This window comes from Manis javanica, chromosome 6 (genome assembly GCF_040802235.1).
Source record: "Manis javanica isolate MJ-LG chromosome 6, MJ_LKY, whole genome shotgun sequence".
Lineage (NCBI taxonomy): Eukaryota > Metazoa > Chordata > Mammalia > Pholidota > Manidae > Manis > Manis javanica.
In genome coordinates this window covers 145494868-145519369 of record NC_133161.1, presented here as the reverse complement: position 1 = coordinate 145519369, position 24502 = coordinate 145494868, and the positions used below count along the sequence as shown (strand labels likewise).

At 53.9% G+C, this 24502-nt stretch overlaps 2 protein-coding genes across 3 annotated transcripts in view; one reads left to right on the top strand and one right to left on the bottom strand.

The window, feature by feature from the left end:
- Window positions 1–482: 482 nt before the first annotated feature.
- IL10RA (interleukin 10 receptor subunit alpha) lies at window positions 483–12727 on the top strand. 2 transcript variants are annotated; one of them, XM_073239713.1, is made up of 7 exons: window positions 483–642; window positions 2658–2772; window positions 3355–3539; window positions 4429–4580; window positions 5168–5318; window positions 6800–6921; window positions 10187–12727. In XM_073239713.1, the coding sequence occupies exons 1-7, from the start codon at window positions 588–590 to the stop codon at window positions 11075–11077; spliced, it is 1671 nt and encodes a 556-aa protein (XP_073095814.1). In that variant the 5' UTR covers window positions 483–587; the 3' UTR covers window positions 11078–12727. The 2 variants fall into 2 exon arrangements, with proteins under 2 accessions (XP_073095814.1, XP_073095813.1); XM_073239712.1 differs by having other exon boundaries at window positions 4429–4598.
- A 1505-nt stretch (window positions 12728–14232) lies between these two features.
- SMIM35 (small integral membrane protein 35) overlaps window positions 14233–24502 on the bottom strand; it is a 69149-nt gene continuing 58879 nt past the window's right edge. Inside the window, exon 5 of the mRNA XM_073239714.1 lies at window positions 14233–24132. The gene's annotated coding sequence lies outside the window, so the exon portion shown is untranslated. The remainder of the gene's footprint in view (window positions 24133–24502) is intronic.

The following is a 24502-nucleotide window of genomic DNA, read 5'->3' as shown; positions in this document are numbered from 1 at the left end:
CTTGCTTAACCGTTTGGTTTAGCGCAGAGCTGTACACACCAAGGTCCTGGGGCAACACGGAGAGTTGCACACGTGTCCTAGCACACGTGTCCTGAGTGCGTGGGACAATCTCCTTCCCTAAGTGTCAGTGGCCCCCACAGCCCCAATTTCAATCCTATTCGCTTGGTTAAATAGGTTCTGACACCACCCCACGTTCCACACCCAAAGGAGCGAGGCTGTCCCTCCCCATCTGCTCCCCAGCGCGAGCGCGGGCACACACACCCCTCCAGGCTGCCCGGACCCCTTCCCGCAACCGCCCTAGGCCCCTAAGAGCGGGGAGGGGAAGTTGGCAGGAGCTCCGCATCCGCCCCGGGACCGCCCTGCCCCCGCCCTGCCCCCGCATCCTCCGCACAGCCCGGCCCCGGCTCCCCGGCACTTCGGTCTCGGGGGCGGGGCGTCTCGCGCCCCCGCCCCATGACGTCAGTCTCGGGGCGGGGCGGCCGACCAGCCTGTCGGATCCTCCAGTCCCCGCAGGGCAGAGCTGCGGCTGGAAGCGCGCTGCCGGCTCGGGCTCGGGCGCCTTCCGCGGAGGATGCGGGGCGCCCAGCATGGTGCCGCGCCTGGTAGTGCTGCTGGCGGCGCTCCTCGGCTCTCGCGCGCAAGGTAAGGACCCGGCGCTGCACCACCCTCTCCGCGCCCGCCCCGCGGGGCTGGGGTGTCCAGACCCGGCTCCCGCCCCGGCTGCCCCTCGCCCGTCGTCGCCCCTAAAGTTCTGCGTCCCACGGAGAGAGGGACACCCACTATCTGGCTCCTCCCGAGCACCCCTCATTCTGGGTCTCAGCCTCACCCGTGCGGAAATGAAGGAAGGAAAACTGGGGGCGGGGTGGGAGGGGGTCAGGGAAGTTGAATGACCCCAACTCCCAACTCTGCCCACCCCTCCCCCTGCGAGGCATACATTTACCCCCGGCTTCTTTTTTTCTGGTTCAAACGATGGGACTGCCCTTCCCTCCCGGGAATGACTTCGCACCCCACCCAGCCCTACGCTTCACCTGTATCTGCCCCCTGCCCCCTCGTCCACCCCCGCTCTTCTCCCCTATGGTCGCCCATCACCCCATCCGACCATTCCTGCGCCTGCTTTGGCCCCTCGTGTGCACCCCCTTCCCTGCGCTGACCCCTTAGCCCGGGAGGCTGACCCGCCGGCCCTTCTGGAAAGTCTACGCAACACCCAGGAGAGGGAATGAAAGGGCCGGGAGCGCAGGGACAGAGAGCAGAGCCAGGGAGAGCCGGGGCTGCAGCCGCCGCTACCCCGACGCCGAAACACAGTAAAACACGCAGTCAGCCACTCACATGATCGGAAGCCGAGCTGGGGACCGAGAACCCCACACCGCAAAGGCCAGCTTCATTTTCTCACTTTCCACCTAATGTTTTGAAATCAAGACACGTACTTGAGAATTGAAAACAGTACAAGAAAGCAAGCAAAGGACAGGGACAGATGTGCTGAGTGAGAATGACAGAAAAAAGGCATTATTCGAGAGATGATGAGAAGTTAGAGAACAAGGGAAGCCGGAGACCGTTGCTGTCAGAGACATGAAGGGATAGAGTCAGAGAGAAGAGGAACTGACTGTGGGTACATTGCCCTTGATTGGCAAGAGTCAGAATAGATATATGTATTTCATCCTTACAAATGACAGAACATGTTCAGCAAGATTAAATAATATTCCCAAGTCACACTGGCAACTGCTGGTGTGAGGCTCCTGAGGGTGGAGTGTCCCACAGTGAACGGTGTGTGTTTGGGGGTAGGGGTAGGGGTGCAGGAGATGGAGATGGGCTTGGGGATTCAGTGTCTCACCTTGGGGCCAAGGGTGCTGGCTCTTCGTGGAAATGTCCTCAACCCAGCGGGGAGCCAGAGCTGCTTCGTTCTGTCTATTCTTATCTCAGGCATCATGTTGTAGGTAAAGCCCTTCTAGAAGCTGGGGAATGGGGCAAGTACTCCACTTGGCACTGCCCTGGAGACCTGTGTAGACAAACAGGCAGATGCCAACAAGCAGGAAATCTCTGTACCCAAAGAACCCCTGAGAGGGGAACTTGGGCTGGGGCTGGAGCCAGGGTGGGGACCAGGAGTGGGGATGGGAGCAGGCGCTGGGATGAGGCTGGAGCTGGCAGGGACTGGGCAGAGCCAGGGACTGGCTCGTTTGAGAGCTCGCTGCAGACACACTGTGACCCTCAGTCCCTGCTCTCCTGTCTGGGTTGCCTCAGACCCAGCTCGGCTCTGCTCAGCCGCCACTTCTGCTTCTGATCACAGATAGCACAGGACCGTGATTTAAGGACACAGCATTAGCTCTAGAATCAGACACTTCTAGATTCAAGAGCCCACGGTGCCCCTTACTAGCTCCACTGGTCTTGGGCAAGTCACTTAACCTCTCTGAGCCTCCATTTCTTTTCCTGTAACAGTGGGCTCATAAATGCCTACCTGGAGAGCTGTTGTGATAATTAAATGAGACAATATATATAAAGTATTTAGCAGATTGCCCACCTCATAGTAAAGTGCTTAATAGATGGGAGTCATTGAAATGTTTGCCACCATCCCCGTCATCATTATTGATGCTGTTGATGAAAAGTTGGGAGTCGCTCTCTGCAGTTAAGAGAAAGGGTAATGACACTCTTCTCCCTGGGGACAGAACTGCCCCGCCCTCCATCTGTGTGGTTTGAAGCAGAATTTTTCCACCACACACTCCACTGGATGCCCATCCCGAACCAGTCTGAAAGCACCCTCTATGAAGTGGAGCTCTTGCGGTAAGGAAAGGGAAGATGGAGAAATGAGGGCGGTGGGGAGGGAGGGTGCGGGTTCCTCCCCTGCTACTCCTCTGGCCTTGTTATTGAAGTGATGCCGGGAAGGACCCTGGCATGTACCCATCAGCTGGCAAGTACTGAGTCTCATATATGTCGAGCAGTGGGCTAGGAGTCCTGGGGTGAGAAGGCCAAGGTACGGCCTTCACCCTCAAGATTTTTCCACCTTGTTGGAAAAACAGGAAAAGTATCCATAATACAGTTGGAGAACCAGGAAACCCTAAGGACTGCAAATGTAGCTGCGAAGAGAGAGAAATCAGGTTGTGCTGCAGAGGGTAGCAAGTCTTCCAGGAGGAGATGGGATTTTGAGCTACTCATATTCCAATCTAAGAGTCTTCTAGACCACAGAGATATTGATACACAGCCCCAGAACCAAGGGAGATCTTGCAGTTAGATGCCCTGGACTGGAGGAAATACCCTGAGGGCTATACCACCCGGGAGCTTTCTCTCCTGGCCTCTTGCTTTCCTTGCAAAGAGGTAGTTTTGAGCACAAATTCCTCTACCAGTCCCTCTGCTGCTATCTCCCAGGTATGGAACGGAGGCCTGGACGTCCATTCCCAGCTGCAGCCGGACCCTGGTGCTGTCCTGCGATCTCACCGTGGCGACCCTCGACCTGTACCACAGCAGTGGTTACCGAGCTAAAGTCCGGGCAGCAGACGGAAGCCAGTACTCCAACTGGACCACCACCCAAACCCGCTTCTCCGTGGATGAAGGTGCCTTTCTTTCCCTGGGCCTAGAAAATGGTTGCTGGGGCCCCTTCCAGCCGGAAGCCCGAGTGGAGAACTTCACTCTCTTCCCGTAGCTTGCCTGGCCAGCCCCGCTTCTGAGCCAGGGACCTACTTGCCCAAATAACTAGTCAAGACTTTGGAGAAGGTTTAGATGAAAACAGCCAAGTTGTTCAAGATCTGAAAGGGAACTGGAGTTGTTTATCCTACGGAAGAGAGGCCCTGGGGTGCGTTGGGGCAGCTGAGTCATGAGGGCCAGGCCTTTGTACTTTAGGGTTCCAGGAGAGGAAGTGAATCTGTCAGCACTCAGCATAGGGCAGCGAGCAGTAGGCAGAATTTGGATCAGGCGCTCCCCCTTTAGGGGTGAACTCCCAATGGTCAGCGTGTGAGGCTTTGAAGAGCCAAGGTGCTATCGATGAGAAGTTGGGAGTCTCTCTCTGCAGTTAAGAGTAGAGGGCAACCCCCACATTGGTGGGATTCTTCCCTTCCACAGACTGGGACTGACCATGCTTTGCATGTGTGATGAGGCTGCTCTACAAAATTCAGAGTCAGAACCAATAGTCTGGATGGTCATTGGCTTCCAGATGCCTGCCTGCAGGCTGGGGCTCAGCTGGCTACAGAAACATTGCTTGGGGAGTGTGTTGAAAGTAAATACTTCCAGGCGCCCAGCCTCAAAAATTCAGATTCAGTGTGTCTTGAGTGGGCCTGGGACATCTGTGTATTCACCATGCTCCTCAGGATGTCCTTACATTCTGCTAGGTTGGGAAACCTGGGGCCCAGGTTTTGGGGTGGCAAAGCCGGACCCGAGAGGCTGGTATGGGTGGGGTGCCAGGCCCTCTCCAGCCTGAAGGGCTCACAGACTTGCTTCCCTACTCAGTGACTCTGACAGTTGGTAGTGTGACGCTTAAGAAGCACAACGGTTTCCTCCTTGGGACAATCCAGCCCCCCAGGCCCAAGGTGGCCCCTGCAGGCGACACATATGAAAGCATCTTCCCAAACTTCCGGGAGTACGAGATTGCAGTTCGCAAGGTGCCAGGAAACTATACGGTATGGGGCCCCCCAGGGTTGCAGGACCAGGCTCCCTGGGCTCCCCTATCATCTTTCATGCACCCCTGGGGATCTTGGCAGCAGAGTAGAGGGAGGTCTCAGCAGCGGAGGGGGGAGTTGAAAGACCTCAGCCCTCAAACCTATGCTCCTGCCTAGTGGCAGGGAAGATGCTGCCTACTGGGTTGCAGGCATCACACACGACATTGAATAGCTATTGTTTCTGGTCCCCTTGCAGCAGGGAATGAGGCTCCGAGAGGCTATGTGATTGCCCAAGGACACCCCAGCAGTGGGAGATGTAAAATCTGCAAAATCCATCCTCTTTCCTCTCTGCAGTGGTAGATTACAGCCCCTTCTGGGAAGGTCTGCAGCATCTATAAAACATTCCTTTTCTCTTTTAATACAAAATAAATCATGTTACTCCCAAAGACCTTGGGCTGCATTGGTAACATAGGGTTTGTTATCTTAGAAAAGAACCCTGATCACATGTCTCTAAAAATCCCTCCAGCTGGCAGCTTCCAAGTGCCATGAAACGAGGCAGTTTTGTTTACTGCTGCTGTCGTCTCTTTCAGTCCCCAAACAAGAAGGTAAAACATGAAAACTTCAGCCTCCCAGTGCCTGGAGAGGAGGGAGAGTTCTGTGTCAAGGTGAGACCGTCCGTCGGCTCCCGACTGAACAAGGGACTGTGGTCCCAGGAGGAGTGCTGCCTGCTCACCCCACAGTGTGAGTCCAGGAGGGCTGCTTCTGGGAGGGAGGGGAAGGATGGCATCGCACAACCCCAAAAGTATCTGTGGAGGACTGCCAATGCCGGGCAGTGTGCTGGGGGCTCCCCCACACAGCTCTCCATCCTCATGGCCCTATGAGGGAGTTCCGATTATCCCCACTTTAGAGATGGGGGAACTGAATGAATCTCGGTGCATATAAGCACTTTCCTAGGACATGGTGGCAAAGCCATGTCCCCTGATTCTGCAGGTGCTTCTGTTTGAGCACAGCTGCGCTTCCCAGGACCCCTGACCCACACCCCCACAGCCACCCTTAGTGTGTCACATCAGTTTCTGTCTGTCACATTCCTCAGCTGTCTGTTCTTGGAGCTGGGGGTACACAGGGCCTTCTCCTTACCCTCAGAGAAAGCAGAACTGAGCTGACTCCTCCCGCAGCTCCTGAAGTCAACAGATCCGTGCCAGGATCTCAGGCAGATGCTGGGAAGGGGCGGCTGGGGAGGGGACATAGGATATGAAGGTCACAGTCCTGCCTGTAGGGTCTTACCATCTGGAGAGACAGGATGTGCCCAGAGGAAGCTGTAACTAGCACCTCAGAATAGCCTATGTGCCCGATGAGTCATGCCCACAGGTCAGTGCGCCGGGAGCTCCCAGTCCAGGGTGGGCAGGTTCCAGCAAAGATGGTAGTGATGCCTTATATTTCTACAACACATTTCGGTTAATGAAGGATGCTCACAAGCTCACTGTCATTGAAGCCTTGCTCTCACTTGAGCAGAGTAAGGCACCATGTGTGTCAGGCAGCCAAAGAGCTTTTTCAACATCACTCACTGATATAAGAATTAATTTTGTATACAGGTCTGGGTTCAAATGTCAGTTTTACCACTGATGAGGTATGTGGCCTTAGGCAAGTTACTTAAACTTAGGTCTCAGAATCCTAATCTGTAAAAAGGAGATAATAGTATGTCCTTCCGAAGGCCATTACAGGGATCAAATAATGAGAGTCAAGGACTTGGTAGATGTTAAGTGCTGTGCATTTCACAGCTATCTTATGTGGTAGTTTTTTCCCATTTTTATAGATGGGGAAACTGAGGCTCAGAGAGGCTGAGTAGTTTATCTACAGTTTCACAGCTAATAAGTGGTGGACCTAGGATTTGAACACATATCTGGCTGCTCCCAAAGCCCATGTTCTTCCCCACTGTCCCATCCTGTCTCACCGTCCATGTGCTAGAGTGTGAGTTTGGTGCAGAGAGCTGGAAGCAGAGTCAGTGTGTCTAGTGAGGAAATCCTTCAGGGCAGTTTGGAAGGCCAGACAGGGATTCCCAAGAACCTAGACATGCCTAGAGCTGTGGCCTGGAGGTAGGTTGGGAGGATGATCACCTGGGCCACTCACTGAGTGGCTCCTAAGAGTGGCTGCAGGATCCCTGGGGAAGCATCACTCCATGTCCCACAATGCCAGGCTGCAAACACACCTCTCTGGGCTTGCAGATTTCACTGTGACCAACCTCAGCATCTTCTTCGCCTCCGTCCTGCTGCTCAGCGGAGCCCTGGCCTACTGCCTGGCCCTCCAGCTGTATGTGCGGCGCCAGGGGAAGCTGCCCGCGGTCCTGGTGAGTGTCACAGGGAGGCCTCAGCCCCGTCCTTCCCGGCCACACCAAGAGTCGGAGGCCAGGCACTCTCTCCCAGCCCTCCATTCCCCCAGCCCTGACATCATCAGGGGGTGCCTTCGTCACACACTGTGGGGACAGAAAGAGGACTTGAACACAAAACCCAGAGCTGAGAACGTTGCCTTCAAGGGCCCAGATAGCACACATACTGAGTGCCCCAAATCCCACATGTCATTTTGTTGCTATTTACTGGTAATTGGCCATGGACCCGCCCCTTTGCGTTGGTACTTCTAGGCAGGTATGGTTATCCTTTTTTACAAGTAAGGAAACTGAGGCGTAGAGAGATTATTACATGCAGAGCATCACACAGCCAGCAAGAGTCAGGATGGAGCCGTCTTTCCCAGCCCCAGCGGCTGGAGATGAGGGCTCTGGAGGAGGGGCAAAGGGCTGAAGTGCCAGCCCTGGGCTGCTGTCAGAGCGGAGAGGAGATGCGGAGGGGAGGGCTCATGGAGGACACTGGCATCACCACCCCTTCCAGATGACCCCCTTTTGCTGCACAGAGCTGACCAATGTTGTGTTTGTGGTAAGCCAGCCTCCAAAACTCCACTTGGCACACTGAACAACAATTCCAAACCTCAGCCTGCCTCTGGCCTGGGAGTCAGGCTGCTCCACGGCTGCACCCCACATTCTCTGCAGCGGGCATTGCTGTGACGGTTGGGGGCTCAGCTGGGAAGGGCCCACTGCATCAGGGAGGCAGAAGGCCCAGGAAAGCTTGCAGCTGGAAGGGTACCTGCCAGGGGGATCCCAGCATCTCTAGGAAGAGTAAGGAGAGCGAAAAAACCCTCTGGAATTAATATGAGTGAGAAATCCAGGAAGTGGGGAAGCAGGGAGAGAAGAGGAAGGGGTGCGCCTGCCTGGCCTAATTAGGGCCTTTGTCCAGAGGAAAAGGAACTGCGTTTCCAGCTCCTGGGAAGAGAGGTGTGAGCCGGAGACTGGGCAGGCAGCACCTACAGCCTTAGGGGATAATAAAGGTCTCCCTTGTGTCTAGCTGAAACGTTAACTGCGAGCCCTTTCTGGGTGCTCTGGGGCGAGGCCGTGCCACAAACACATATGACCGCCTTTTAAACAAGTACTTTGAACATAGCCTACATGCAGGGCCCGCAGCTGGGGTGGGTGTGGTTTACAGATGAGTATGCCACGGGGCCTGCCTCCAGGGCTGGAGAACCAGGAAGCAGGGGGGTAGGAGAGGGCTGGTCCTGGTGCACTGGATTGGAGATTCTTAGGCATCAGGAAAAGCATCTAGGAAGAGGGTAGATGAGGTGGCAGTTGAGCTACAGTTATTGAGCACCCTTGCCATGCAAAGTGTGTGTGGGAAGAAGCTGATTAATGTGGCCGCTGGTCCCTAAAGGTTTGGTACAGCCTGGCGGGGAGGGGGCGTGGCCAATGGATGAACTATTAACTCTAATGCAAATCACTGAAATAGACACAGATGCAAAAATGCCAAAGGAGATACCAAGCAACCTCTGGTTTTTGTTACGTTTGTATGATTGAATCAGAGTTAAGTTGTCCTTGAGAGGTTTTTCCTCCCGAAGATAAATACAGCCCAATTCCCTGCTTCTAGAACCATGATCATTACTAACTTTATGAATAACTGACATACACAGAGCACTTTCACATTCATTCGCTTGTTCCCATTGATTAGCTGCTTGGAACTGAATCTGTCAACAATATATCAAGTTAAGTATTATTGGGCAAGTAAGGATCTCAAATCAGGACAGCTGAGTACAAATACCAGGTTTGTTCTTTGCTGCTGTGGGACTTTGGACAAGTCATTTAACTTTTGAGGTTCAACTTTCTCCTCTAAGAAATGCAGATAATAAAACTGCTTTAGAGCATTACTGGAGAAAAATTCAATTCACCAAATATTGAGTACTTTCTATGTACCAGGCACTGTCCTAAGCACTTTACATGCATTAACCACGATGTGAGGAGGTAGGTACTGCCATTATTTCCATTTTACAGGTGAGAAACTAAAGTACAGAGAGGATAAATAATTTGGCCAAGGAGACATGGCTGACAAGCAGCAGAGCTGGGATTTGAGGCCATGAAGTCTGGCTCCTAATACACATCCTTAATCACCAATCTGTGACATTAATAGGAACTCAACCAATAAGAGTTGCATTAGAGTTATCACATACAAAGGGAATGAAGGCAGATGTGCAACAGTGAGTCAATAAGTCAGTCAACAAACCTTATGAGTTCCTGCTATGTAGCAGTTCAGCAGAAAACAAATTTTTCACAATTCCAGGAACTAAGTGCTCAGGAGAAGTAAACTCAGCTGACGTGGAGAGTGTCCAGTCCACTGCTTTAGCTGGGATGATCAGGAAGGCCTCTGTGAGGAGGTAACATCTTAGATGAGACCTGAGTGATAGGGACAGAGCCACACAAAGTGCAGAGAGGAGTATTCCAAACAGGAGTAGCATGTGCAAAGGCCCTGAGACAACACTGAGCTGCTGTGTTCCAGGGCAGAAAGAGCACCACTGTGCCTAGGGCAGAAGAGCAAGGTGGGGGAAGGAGTTAAGTGACTTCCTGGGACCCTTGGCAGTGAATGGGGAGCAGGTTATTGTCAGCTGCTAATTCTGTGCTTGTTCCACTGTCCCACATGCAGCCACCCTGTGCTTGTGTGAGTCGAAACCCAGGGAGAAATTAATTTGGTGTCTCACATCTAGCATTTAAAAAAATGAAATGGATAGGATAGAATAGGGTAGGGTAGGATAGAATAGATCATGGTACTCAGGTAGTAGTGATAAGTATTATTTTGTGAAACTGGTTTCAATTATTTATATGTGAGTTATATATTTATGGGCTATATGTATATATGGGTTATTATATAACATGTTTCTTCTCATAGCCAAAAAAGCTTGGAACACACTTGTTGGATAGGTGCCGCCTGCTTTCAGGCTGGGGAAGCACTGCTGATGGGGCCCCTGAGAATGTTCAGGCTCCCACTCTGCCTATCAGTCCAGCTGGACTCTGAGGACACAGGCTTCTTCTGTGTCTGGCTTGAGCCAACCTGGGAGGTGCATTAGGAGGAAAGCTCAATTCGGAAATGAACTAAAAAGAGCTTGTGGCAGTGTGATCCAGGCTCCTGTCCCACATCGGAGCAATACCTCCTTGAGCTCCACCCCGGCCCCCTGACCTCGCCTGGTGACACTGGGATGGATGCCTGCAGGCGCCTCCCCCACTCACTCTGCTGTCTTCTCTCCAGGTCTTCAAGGAGCCCAGTCCCTTCAGCCTCATCAGCCAGCTTCCCTGGCCAGAGGCCAGAGACGCCATCCATGCCCTGGATGAGGAGGCCCTCCCCAAAGTGTTCCCAGAGCTGAGGAACTCGGAACTGCATGGCAGCACTGACAGTGGCTTTGGCAGCGCCAAGCCATCCCTGCAGACCGAAGAGCCCCAGTTCCTCCTCCCTGCCCCCCAGCCCCAGGCCAGGGGGACCCTGAGGCAGGGGGCAGCCCTGGGGCTGGAGAGCAGCAGCGACAGCACGGACAGCGGGATCTGCTTGCAGGAGCCCAGCCTGAGTCCCGGCCCGGGGCCCGGCTGGGAGCAGCAGGAGGGGAGCAACAGCCAGGGCCAGGACGACAGTGGCATCGGCCTAGCCCAGAACTCCGAGGGGCAGCCTGAGGACACACAGGGTGGCTCAGCCTTGGGCCACGTCAACCCCCCAGGACTGGAAGGGCCTGGGGAAGAAGACCCAGCCGTGGTGGCATTCCAGGGCTACCTGAAGCAGACCCGATGCACAGATGCACTGGAGGAAGACTTCTCCCTAGCAGATGGCCTTGGCCCCAAATTCAGGACGTGCCTGGATGCCGAGGCAGGGTGGCCTCCACCAGCCCCGGCAAAGGGCTATTTGAAACAGGACCCCCCAGGAACGACTCTCACCCCCTCAGGGGCCCCAGCGGGACAGTGGAACCAACCAGCCAAGGAGTGGCCGCTCCTGGGCTTTCCCAGCAGCGGCGACCTGGGAGCATCTGACTGGAGCTTTGCCCAGGATTTTGGCGCTCTGGACTGTGGGGCAGCCCCAGGTGGTCTCCTGGGCAGTTTTGACTCAGACCTGGTCACCCTGCCATTGATCTCCAGTCTGAACTCGAATGAGTGACTCAGGCCAAGGGACCACTTACGATCTCAGCCAAGCCCTGCCCGGACCACGGGAAGGGGCCCCAGGGCTCAGAAGTAAAGCATGAGGCCAGTCTGGGCACTTCTCTGCCAGCCCAGCAAGGGGCGAAGGTGCCCAGGGCAGGGGGAGGCTGCCTGGATGAACTAGAGCAGGGTGTGTGGGTGGCACTCGTGTGCTCTGCGGACAGGGCCCTATAGACAGCTTGGGAGGGCAGAGCAGAGACCTCCCTCCTCAGAACTCTTCCTGTGTCCTTTAAGGATTGGTTGCTCAGGGCAACCATGGGGTTTTCTGGAGTTGTGAGGCCACCAGGCTGAAGTCAGCTCAGACCCGGCCTCCCGCTTAGGCCGGCCACATGTCAGGGCCTCCAGCAGGGTGGAGGGCTGGGAAGATGGGGGCTTCAGGGTCTTGCTGCAGGAGTATTTCTAGGGGGAAGAAGGAGGGAGCAGAGACCAAGTTCCATGTGTGGGATGGTCAGCACTGGCCATCAGCCTGGGAGCGCACATGGCGAAGCCCCCTTCTGGCAGTCTCTGGCAGGGAGCTGCCTGTCACGAGGATCTCAAGGTGCGTCTGCCCTCGTCAGCCAATCATCCATCACTGTGGAGCCATAGGGGGACGAAGCCCCCAGTGGCCAGGCCACTCACTATGCCACCCATCTCGCTGACAGTACCAGAGAAACCACGGTTGATGGTATTGGTCAAGACTCAGCCCTTCAGGTGGCCTCTGTGCACCAGCTCTTTTGCCTCAGAGGGTCAGGATTAGGACTGCTCACACCCAGAGACAGGCCCACAGGACATGGCTCTGGGCTGGGATCCCCGCTCTCTCAGTGTCCAGCTTGTCCCACCACTTGTTGGAGGGCCTCAGTTATCCATCTATGAAATAAGGACTCAGTCTTTGGCAGGCCCTCCATGCTGGGTGTTAACCAAGATGGCCGCTGGGCCGAGAGAGGAAGTGGACGGCAGAGCCATGTCTGCACCGAGCCAGCCTGCTTCTCATGCTGAGCACGGACATCTAGCAGCAGCCCGTGGTGTCCTGCTCAGACAGCTACCAGACGCTGTGCCCAAAAGGACATAGGCTTTCCCACAGTCAGTTTGAAATCTGCTAAGCCAGTTTGCAGTCTGTGGGCCAGGAAGCTGGGAGGAGTGACAGGCCTGGGGTGTGCCCCCTGGAGTTCTCCATTGGCCCTGCATCTCTCTGTGGCATGCCAGTAGGCATTCCAGCCAGGGAACCAGTCAGAACCCCTCCATTCTGCCAAAAAGCTCTTAGGTGCCAGTCCAATAACTGAACTCCCTCAGGAAACTCAGGCTTGAGGGCTTCCTCAGGGTGCCCTTGAAGGCTTATTTTATTTATTTTGTTCATTTATTTATTGAAGAAGCAGCCAAGGACAGTGAAAGAATTCTGAGTGTCCCCAGAGTCTGGGAGTTCCAGTTCTGACTCCGCTGTTTGTAGCATTGTGTGACCTTGGGAAAGTCACTTTATCTGTAAACTGAGGAACCTCAGTTTCCTCATCTGTAAAACTAGAAAACAATGCCTGGCTTGTTTAATTCACAAGGATGTGGAGGTGGATCAGATGAACACAAAGCTCTGTAAATGAGTGATGATATTTTTTATGTCAATAAATTGTCAGGACAAGAATCTTGTGAAACCAGTCTGATTTCTGATGACACAGTGGCCAGTTGAGGACTTAAGATATTGACGATATGGAGTAAGATGTACCTGGCACTTTAAAGTAACAGGAGTGAGCTCAGGCGCAAATCAGAACCAGATAGAAGTCACCCTAACATTTATGGTCTGCCACCTTATCCTAAGTTCCTGTTTCCTCCCATCTACAATGGGAATAACAACTCCTGGGGATGTCGTGAGGTTTTAATGAGATCACATATGAAGTTTAACATGGTGCCAGACACACGGTCCTGCATGCATCAATTACGGTTATTGGCTCTTAAAATGGCAAAGGGAAATGGAAAGTTATTCCTGGAAGCAGGTGGAAATGGAAGAGATCATGGAAGTGTATATAATGAAAGAATACATAGAGAGGTTCTTTCCAAAGAGGAAATGGTGGGAAGTACAGTGCAATGGTTTGGGGCTGAATTCTGACAGCCGGGAAGGGAAACCTTGAAGGCCCTCTTTTCCAGGAAGACAGCAAACCGGACCTCCCTGGAGCCCCGCCGCCTGCTCCCCTTGGCCTAGAGGTACGTCCCAGCGGTGCTTCTCATAAGTGCGGAAGCCGTCCGCACGCCGTTCTAAAACGCAGCCTGCTCTTTCCACGAAAAACCACATGTGGGTTGAACCTTTCCCCAGGCTCAGCCCAGCAGGTGGAGCAAACCCAGGGCCCAGCACCTGAATCTCTGGTGCACTTTGCTCTTTGTCCCAGTCCAGGTCCTTGAGGAGGTGACCGGGGACACCTGGTCTCTTTTCCTTGGTATCACCCCTGCCCCTTTTCACTATGAAAATAATGGGTTCTTGGGAAGTGCTGATTCTATCATCTTCAGAGAACTTGACTAATATCACACGTTTGGGACCTCACACTGCTGCCCTGGGGGCCTCCTTGTCCTTTTGGTAGGACTGTGGGGTTGGTCACTTCCTCCTGGAGAAGACTGTGGAGATGGCTTCTGCCAGCAGGGAAAGGACCCCTGGGGCAGGCAGGCTGGATGAAGACTAGCTGAGAGGCGAATATAAGCACTCAGAGCCTTCGGAAGAGACCAAACGCGGAGAGCTGGAGGGACCCGGAGGAGGGGCTCTGGCTGCTGGCACCCCTATTCTGGGTGCCAGTAGGAGTTTGCACTGGGTCCCCTCTGCCTTAAAGCTGCTCCCTGCCTGCCAGCAGCCAGGGCTGCAGGAGAAACCGAGTCCTTCCCAACAGCCGGGCGGTGGGACCCTTCCAGGCTTCTCAGGAATTTGGATTAAAGTCCCCAGCAGAAGGTCCCATTTGTTCTTAAACTGAGTAATCTCCTTCTAGGGCTTTCCCAGGCTGAGGAATGTGTGATTCTGCGTTACTGTGAGCTAATGGAACTTCCTCTTAGTAAGGAGAGAGGGGAAATGGGCCACCATTGACCAAAGAGGAAATTCTATTGAACTGTGTTTTCCCAACTTTCTAAACAGCCGTAGTCTAACAGTCTGCCTTGTCTTCCGCCAGAGACCTCCATGCCTCCCCGACCCACCCCCGGTGCATACCCGGTCACAGAAAACAGAAGCTCTAAGAAGGCACTCACCCACAGAGCGCACACCGCCCCGCGATGGAGGTGCTCTGAGCCCCGCATGCCAGGCGAGGGAGCTGCAGGCTCCCAGGCTCCCACCTGAGCCGGCGCACGAGGGTAACCTGGTGAGGCAGGTTCGAGCAGTTAGGGCTGATTGCATCAAGCCTCAACCTAAAGGACACGAGGCGGTGGGAGGCATGACTCATCCATTTCCTGTAGTGCTCATGAGTTTGAGGGTTTCTTCTGCAGCAAATTCATAATTTAAAGTCAAGTGCCTTTTTATTAACGACCCATAGCACCTTTCCTCACCTTCACCTTGATCTCAACTTCACCTCAGTCCATAAACATTTGAGAAGGATGGTGGGGCCCAATGAACGCTCTGGCGAGGGAGGGCTGGGTCAGGTGAAATTAGTGTTGTGATAAGACAACCCTGGCTGAAGCTTTAAGGAGTCAGAAAGGATGGGGAGGGGTGCAGGGAGGGCTCACTGGAGCCGTCTGTAGTCAGCATTTCACTTCTTCCAGAAACCTGTTATTAAGCATCTACAATGAGACATGGTGCCCAGCCCTAGGTCCTAAGTGGTGAACAAACGAGGCATGGCTTCATGCAGGATGTCATCCAATTATGAAGAGAATCATCAAGCCAATTAAGAGACTCACAAATACATGATTGCAATCACTGATAAGTGAAAGAAACTAATACTCCACAGGAGGGATGGAGGCTGTCTTAGCCCGGGCTGCTGTCACAAAGGACCAGAGACGGAGGGTGGCTTAAACAATAGACATTTATTTCTCACAGTTCTGGAGGTTGGGTGGACCAAGACCAAGGTGCCAGGGGATTTGGTTTCCAGCAGGAACCCTCTTCTCAGCTCGCAGAGGGCCTTTGTCCTCACATGGAGGGGAGGAGGGAGGAAAGAGCACTCCGGTCTCTTCCTCTTCTTAGAAGGACACTCACCCCCTCCTGGGGCCCCACCTTCAAGGCCTCGTCTGACCCTGATGGCCTCCCAAAGGCCCCAGCTCCGGACACCATCACGGTGGGGAAGAGGGAGGTGATGCATTCTGGCTTCCATGACCAATCAGCCAAGGACAGGGTCCTCCAGGGTTGGCAAGGCAGGCCTGGCGCTAGGTGAGGGCTGAAGCCTGGGAGTTTCGGATGGGAAAGGCTTTGTGCTCACTAAGACCTCCCAGGGGGTGAGCCCACACCCAGCGTGTGGAGCTGAGGACATGGATGTGGACAAGACCACCAAGCCCCCTGCAGCCGGCGTGCAGCTGGATCCATCACCAGCTCGAGAGAACCAGGCTGCCACCCCTTTGCTCTTCCAGGGATGGGAGCCACGGCTGTGCTTGCAGACCCCAGCCAGGAGCCCCACTGGGGCCATGTTCCTTCGACAACCACAGCCCATCACGAGGGTGCAGCTGAAGGTTTTCAGTGAATCAGCTCATCTGTAGGTCTGGCGAGGCTCTGGAGTGGGCATGGGCAGGGGTACCTGGTGCATGACTGGCAAAGGTCTGGGTGTACAATGCTACCCCTGCAGACCTCAACCTGAGGGGTTGGTGGAGGTTCAGGCCTCACGATGACCCTGGAGGGGAGAGAAACAGTCTTCAGGATCCTGCTTCCGGGCCACCCTAACCCTGCCAGTACTCCTTGCCCTCCACTTCCCAACACTGCCTATCCCCAGGGGCACTTTGTCAACATATCACCTTGTCTTGCTGATGGGTTTCAGCCCCGGGCAAGTTCGCTATGGATTCAATGTGACCAAAGAAATTGACAGCAAAACATTCTTGGGGTGAACAGCTTATACCCAACTTTATTTCCAGGTGGCAGGTCAGTCACTAGAATCCCATTCACTCAGAGCGAGTCTGTATACAGCAAACCAGTCTCTGCCTCTGGGCCCCTCTGTCCGCACAGTCATCCTCTGGGCCTCTATCCTCAGCGCTGCCAGCACTCCAGCCTCTGCTCTGCTCTCCTGCAGCCTTGCAGCCCTGCCACCGTGTCGTGCCCAGAGCACTGGGCAGAGCTCTTTATGGTCAACAGCCATGTATTACCCACAGGTGTGCAGTGAGCTAGTCAGCCAGGGCCAGGTGAGAATCCTGGCCACAGGAACTCTCATTTTATACACACACCTACTTCAGAATCACATCAGGGTGCTTGTCTTCCTAAGTTTCTCCCCAAGGCCCAGAATTTCTGAATTCTATTTCCCAGGGCCTGCTTAGTAAACACGTTACAAGCGATCAGGTGGCAGGTGATGCCCATCACACTAAATTGTGAGAGTCCTTCCTTTAGAGAATAACTGGATTTGCTCCCTGACCCTTCTCTCCCCACTGCCCCTAGCTGGTGCCACCCAGTGCATACCATCCAATGTCCCCCCGGATGCTAATGACGTCCAGGACTTCTGCCCTGATCTCTGCCGCCTCCTCAGCTGCTCCGTGTGTTTGGCCAGCATGAATCTCCAACTTACCATATCTACAGCAGAACTCTGGGTTCCCGCACACCACCATTCCCCCCCAGCTCCCTTCCTGAGTAAACGGTGCCTCCCCTTCACACCCCACATCTGATCCATCAGGTCGGTCCTTCCAAATACATGATGAATGCAACCCCTTGTTACCACCCCACACCATCATTCCAGTCAAATCCACCATCCTGCCCCACCTGGACCGCTGTTTGTTCCCTCTGCTTCCCCGCCTATTCCCTTAGCCTCCTACGGCTAGATTCATACCGCATGGTCCAGAACAGTAGCCAGTGTGAGCTTCATAAAATACTCCTCCTGAAAGTCCTCTCCTTTGCTCTTGGTCCAAATGAGAGGTGAGACCCAAACGAGCTGGTATCTGCCACCTCTCCCAAGGTACCTCCTGCACTGTCCCCGTGGCCCGCTCTGCTTCAAGTTGATTTCCACATCAGGTCATTTACGCCCCTGCTCTTCCCAGATGTCCTCGTGATCTCCCTTCTCATTTGATTCAAGTGTCTTCTCAACAGCAGCCTCCTTGGAGAGGTCTTTGCTGACCACCCCTCCAGCCATCTTCCCCATCTCCGTTCCACCCCTCTCTATCCCCAGCTTTCCCCCTGCAGAGCACAGGGAAAATCATTATCTGCAATTCTAGGGTCTATTGATGTGTTTCCTTACTCATAATTCTCTCTCTCCCAATAAAATATAAAATCTATGAAGGCAGCAACTTTCTTTTGTTCACTCCTGCATTCTCGCAACCTAGAACATACAGTAGATACTCAGTGTGCCTTTGTTGAATGAATGAATGAGCAAATAAGTAAATAAAGAAATGAATATAGCCCTACAGTATAAAGTGGTAAGTGCTATCTTAGCCAGGACTGCCCCTCCAGAAGCCGAACCTGATTCAAGGTCTTCGGGCAGCTGGTTTATTTGGAAGGCGATCACAGGGAACAAGAGAGACCAAGAGAAGAAAAAGCCAAAAAATAAGAATATGGTATCAAGCTAGTCATGCTGGGAGCAGCTAGGCCTTGATCTCACTGGAATATTCCTTGCAGCAAGTAGAGGCCTCTTCCAATTATTCCCCGAGCCTTGACAGGAGAAGCGGGTCTATCAGCTCCTGCACCCTGCTGGCTAAGACTTCTCCCAGAAGTGTGACTCCTCTGTACTCTCAAGCTGCTGGTGTTCAGGGCTGCACGGGCTTCCCCAGAACAGGAGGCACCAGGGCAGGGCCTGAGTGATGTAGTGGGCACTGGAGATGAGACTCATCAGTGCAGAGGAAGGTGCAGTCCAATCAGAACTGGCTGGAATCAGAGGTGGAGCCGAGAGGATGTGAGCTTAATTCATACCACGTAGTCTAGCACAGTAGCCCTAAGAGGCATTAAGAGGCATCTGCTGTCCATGCTGGGTCAGATATGTGCACAGGGGTCATAGAAGGGGCTTTTGGCCCAGCTGAGATGTTCAATGCACATTAGTCGGGCTGAACTGAAAAAAGTGGAATACGTGATTTTTAAATTATGCTAAGTGAGGTTGGGAGACTCTCCCGAATTTGAGAGATGGTAAGATCTGATCGCACAATTCAAACGTGGGGCAAGGAGATGACACACGCAGAACAAGCCCGTGTGGTGGAACAAACAAGTGAAGAAAGCAGGCCACTCACATGCGGGGGTGGGGGTGTCCACCAGCCCACCCAGGCTTAATGGACAAGTGCATGGACAGGCTTCCATGACAGGGCTGTCAGTCCGGAGATGCCCCAAGGTGACAGGAAGACGTAACACCCCACGGAGCGAAAGAATGTTGGGCGGGTGGGGAAGAGAGAAGACCTGGGATCGAGGCTCACCCAGCGCGGTCATGCTGTGTCAGCTCTGGGCCGCAGTCTTCTCATCTGCCAGTTGGAGAGAGAAGTCTTCAGTCCCACTTCTCTCATTAACGCCTTGGGCACATCGCTACAGAACGGACTATATTCAGTGCTCATTTCACTGCGAGCCCTTAGCAGAAACTCCTGATTTATCTCTGAATCTTTCACACCCAACCAATGCCTAATACACAGCATAGGTGCTCGGGAGATCTGTGATGAATAAATAAACGCATGGCCAGATGGGTTTCCTCACAAGGAGGGGCGCGTGGAGGAAGCGAGGCGGACTATCCCAACGGGAGACGGCCGTGGTGGTCAGGGCGCCTGCAGCTGCATGCATGCTTGGGAGACGTTAGACTGCACCCAAAAGAAAGCAGGCTGTATTTAAGTTTTATTTAAAATTTTGTTTTCAGGCTTGTGATCTTCTTAGCTCACTCACAGCATACCATGATTTTTCCCTTCCCTGATCTTTTTACCTTTCAGTTCTTGGGTGTTATAAGGACTCAGGGCAGCAGACCAAACAGGAAGTCTAGAGCAAAGGGATGTATGTGGTCAGGGGGCAAGGCCGAGGAGCATGAAAATAGTTGCCATGCAGTCATTCACTGCTCAGCATTCATTGAGCATCTGCCACAGGCAGGCCTTCTGGGAATACGGTGGGCAACAAGACACAATCCCTCTCCTTTTTGGCTTTCCTCTGCAGCACACATGCACACATGCATGCACACATGCACACATGTACACACACACACACACAGGTGTCTCTGCGTTCCACCTCCCCCTCCCCCTCCCCCAACACTGCGGAGCTGAAGCCACCCACCATCTGAAATAACCTCACAGCTGGAAGTGACTTCAGCATCCTCAAGTCCTACTGCAGCCTGATACAAACAAGTCACCTGGGCCACCAACGAGTGGGGCTAGAACAGAAGCCGCTTCTTATATTTTCCACCCACCTCCCTCCGGGAGGTCCCTGCCTACATGGGAGAAACCTCATGCTAGGCTTCAGGGAGCGGGGCAATTCCCACAGCTCTGCAGGCAGAAGTCTAGGAGGCTGGGAGCCCACCAAGGCCTCAGCCTCCCGCGCCGCCCCACCTGCTATTTTGGTGGCCGGCTGCTCTCTGGGCAGGCAAAACATTTTCACTTCTGGTCCCCAAATGTGAGAATTCACCAGGCCACTAGCTTCCTGTTTTGTACCAGATCTGGTTAAATATCATCCTTTTAGATGGTTTTTGATCACTAAGCAGTTTTTTAAAAATAACAATGATATTCTCATCTGCTCCCATTTTGAAGTTTTCAGATCCCTGGGGCAGAGTGAGGGACACCGTAGATGGCAGTCCCTCTACAGCCACTGGCTCAAAGCAAGGTCATTATGACAGAAAGCGAACCTACGGAAGAGCAGAGCCCCTTTCTCACCTGCCCAGCCCCTCCGTGGGCTTGACCACGCCTTAGGTTACACCTTAAATAGAAAAAGCCACTGTCTATGCGGGCTCTGTCTCCAGAACTCTATCTGAGGATGATCACAGGGTTGAACATAATTGAGGATGGGAAGTGGGAAGAGAAAAATCAAAAGCTTTGGTTTCAGAGCACCCAGGATTGGACCTGGGACAAGGCACAGCCCAAGATTCCCTGAAGAGACTGAGGAAGCCTTCAACCTAGTTTCCTGAAAAGTTCCTGGCTATGGCAAGAGCCATACTAGGCACCATAGAGAATTCAGGGGAGGCAGAAGGCCTGAAGTCTGCCTGCAAAAAGGGCCCATCAATCAGGAGAGAGCAAGGTTAGTCTCGAGAGAAACTGGGTGCCTAGTACAGTTCCTGGCATATTCTAGAAGCTGCATGAATGAATGAATGGATACAAGGGAATAATCAACAATTAAGTTATGGGAGCCAGAGAGCACTTCTAATTTATAGTACATATATTATATATAAATTTTCATAACATGTTATAAATGTTAAGTAATAATTAAAAGAAGACAATAAGGCCTTGAAGAAGGCTCCCTGGGGAAGTGAGAATTGAGCTGGCATAAAGAATGGGCAGAATTTGATGCTTTGGACACCAAAGGGGGTATGAAAAATAAAAGGAAGAATGTAGAGTGTGTCAGTGAGAAGTTCAGAGCTGAGGACAGGGTCTTGGGAGCCCAGGCTGCGGAGAAGCCCCCTCCCCACACCAGGGGACTCGGCAAAGGGAGGAGCCTGCTCCCCTGGGGGTCAAGGAGCTCAGGGAAGCTGCCAGCTCGGGCAGAGGATAAACGTGGGTGGCGAAGATCATAATGAAAGTCCATTCTTGCCTGGCCTTACGCAGATCATTTCCCCAGACCCTGAGCCTCTGTACCTTCGCCTGTGAGGGTGGCGCGCCCACCCTGCAAACGTCACTGTTCAGCTTCCGCGGGAAGAAGGGTTTGCTGGGAATGGTTCAGTCCTGGGTGCCGGTCTGACTCATCCGAGGTCAAAGGAAAGCTGAGTGATATTCAGGATCCTAGACCTTTGGGGTCTGAAGGCCTGTGCGAGTCACCTTTCAAAGGCCACCTCCTAAGTTATAACGTCAGGACTACACTTGGTGCTTGCATCTTTTGTTTATTGAATGCCTGCTATATGCCAGGTCCTATGCTATGCACTGAGAATATAGAGGTTTTCCTAGAAAAAAACAGGTAAGATCCTTTTTCTCCTTCAAGTGAAAAAGAAGAACTTTGGAGAACTAGTCCAATCCTTTGATTTCCAGATGCTGAAATATGTGCCCAGGGTGACAAAGTGGCTAGCCCACGGCCACACAGCGTGGCAGGGCCGTCAAGACCAGACCCTGTTCTACAGTGTGCAGTCCTCATCCCGTGCAGCTCTGAAGTCAGGCCACATGTGTGAGACCCCAGGACAGTCAGTGGCTGGCTGTGCAGCCTTAAGCAGCGTGTGCTACCTCGCTGAGCCTCAGTCTCTCCATACATAAAATAAGGCCAGTGAACACCCCCTTATCACAAGGTTGCCGTGATGCTTGGGATGTGGTGATGTGCCCAGAAATGCCTGGTACTCTTTAGACTGTGTGCTGCGTAGGCAGCTTCTGCTCCTCAGTTCTCCTGGGCATGTTTCTCTAGGGTGAGGCAGCCTTCCATGGCCACACCAGCTGTTTCTTCCATGCCTGTTTCTTTAGCCGGCACTTACATTTAGCATCTCCTATGTGCTCCCCATTTAACGGTTACTAAAGACCTATGGGACATAACCCTGCCCACAAATTGCTCAGCCTGGTTGGGGAACAGCACAGATGGAGAAAAATGTGACTATTGTTAGGACCAAAATGGGGGCGTCGAGTCTAGAATCATGAGGGAAGTGATAGGAAAGAGACTTGAGCCGACCACGGGGAATAGATGAGGGAGGTGGGTGGCATTCTAGGCAGCCCCAGCAAAGGCACCAAAGAGGAAGGGGGTGGCAGAGGCCAGGGAATGCCAGCCTAGAGAGCTGCTGGCTCCTGGGACTGTGTCCTGGCTCTGAGGGCCGGTGGGATGGAGAACATCTAAGAGGAGAGGGAGGCTCCCAGGGAGGCCCTTGCATGGCCTGGCTCCGGATGCTAGGGCAGTGCCCAGCGCAACCAGATATGTAGCCAGATTTCTGGGCCTCTGCCCCCTACACATCTCCAAACTAGCCAGATCTGCCACTTTAGGGTCCTCATTAGAAACATGGAGAATCCCTAGGGTGGGGGCTGGGGCCCAAGGGTGAAGAAAGCTGTGCTCACCAGTAGGACTGCGGAAGTCAGGGAAAAGAGGGGGAGGCAGAGAGGACAGGGAACACGTCAGACGACCCGAAAAGAGGAAGTAGCCCAGTCTCAGTTCCTCTGCCAAGGATGGGAAATACCCTCGGTGCTCCCAGGCGTCAGCAGCTGTCCCGGTCTCCTCACCTGAAGCCACCCAGACCAGGCAGGACCACGCGGGCCCTGGGCCCCGTCTTCTCAGGTTTCCCAGAGGCAGCTGGGCCCTGAGCACTTCCAGGGGGCTTAGAGGGGCCCTGCATGGACTGAAGACCTGGGGTCCATGCTGAGCAGGGCATGGTTGAGAGTTTTACTGAGGCTGGACATCCCATGGGTTAAGGAAAGGGGCCCGGCCCCCAGAACAGAGAACCAAGGAGGAAGGATGCCACGGTTGGCCCATCTCCTCGGCCCGCTCCTCCCCCACTAGGCCATCAAGGGAGGGAGGGTCCAGAGCCCCTGGGGGTTCTATCCCACCCCCGCCTCTTCAGGGACAGAAGATTGGGACCCAGCTGAAGACCTCCAAATCCAGAGACATGGTTGATTAAGTCAGAGCCTGGCTACGCGGGCAAAATGGTCCCCAGGCCTGGTGGGAAGTGTGGGGTGGGAGCTGGCAGGTTCCCTCTCTCTCCTCCCTTACCCTGCAATCTTCTACTATCCAAAGCAAGAAAGAAACCAGCCTCAGGAAAGAGTATAGGAGGGCAAGTAGTAGGACTTCTCTCCCCCTCACTTATCACTGTCCTGGGCTCCCGCGTCTTGCTGGGACATCAGCAGGAAGACGGGGGACTGGGAGCTCTCCTAACTGCAGGTTCTGGGGGTGGCGGCGCCCCTCCAGGCCCTGCTCCACCCACAGCTGCCCCAGGAGCTCAGCCCGTCTGGACTGAACAACTGTGCTTGGAAGCGTCCGCTAAGATGCCATCCCAGTGCAGACTCCACCTCAGGCCCAGTAGGGCACAGAGCAGAGGAAGAAGGGATGACTCGGTGTCCTGCCACCCACCGAGCTGCGCTTGGCTCTTGATTTCCCAGGTGCATTATCTGGTTTCTGCAGGCTCGCCTGGATTCCTCCCCAACACTCCCACCACTTCTGGTCCACCTTCCCCATCCCAGGGCAGGCCTTGCCCAGGGCCTAAAGAGCACTGGGAGATAGAGAACCCCCTGCCCCATGCCCACCCCATCACAGGGTCCTAGAAAAATAAGAGCACATTTCTCAATTGTTCTAAGCACTGCCTCAGAATTGTTTGTGAGTCGCTGAGGCTGGTCAGCAGCAGGGAAAGCAGACCCAGATGGGGAGCGTCAGGGACGGCTGAAAGTGCCAGAACCCGGCACAGCGGGGATAAGGCAGAGAAAAGGCCCAAGCCCAGCCTTCAGCTCTTACGGGAACTTGACTTCTGATAGGAAGGTTAAAAACAGTCTGGAATCACCACCATTCCCACGTGACTTTGCCTTTTGAGGATATGACTGGTTTCCCAGCCCCTGGGGTCAGCCCTGCAAGGGGAAGTGACTGGGGGGACACCCATGCAGACCTCCCCTCTGGAGTCTCCAAGCCCTGTCCGCCCTGCGAGGGCTCTGCCCTTCAGGACACCCAGAGCTCCACCCACAGGCCCAGGGGCCTCCCGGGAGTCAGTCCTCCCTCCCTGAGAAGCAGCTGCCTCTAGTTTCCGTGAGAAGGCCGCTGCTACTCTGCCAGACTCCATGTCCAGAGGCCCGACTCTCCTGGGGACTCTGCCCCCGCAGGCTGGTGGTGCTCCCAGAGAAGAGTCCTCTTGCCCACAGTGAGAGCAGGCCAGGCCTTGAGGGAGGGGAAGGCTGGTGCTGGGCCAGCAGCCATATCTGCAGAAAACAAAGAGGAGCGCAACAAAGAGATGAGACCTGGGAAGGATTCCTCCACAGCACTGCACCTGGCTCGGCTCCTCCAGCGCAAGAGGCACGCGGTGGGGGGAGGGACATGCAGAGAAGTGGACTGTGGTGGTGGGAGGAGATGAAAGAGAAGCTGAGGGTCCACGAGGGACTGCTGGGGGCAGAAGATGTTTGATGGGCAATGGCAACTGTGGGATGGAGAAAGGATGGGCCTGAATGTAAGGGAGGAAAGTTGTGACCAAAGGGTCAGTGGGCTATGAAGCAGGGATGGCTCTGGGTTTAGAAAGCTCGGAAAGGAAGCTCCAGAGAAGGTTGTCATCTGGTACTTTCAACTCAGAGTAAG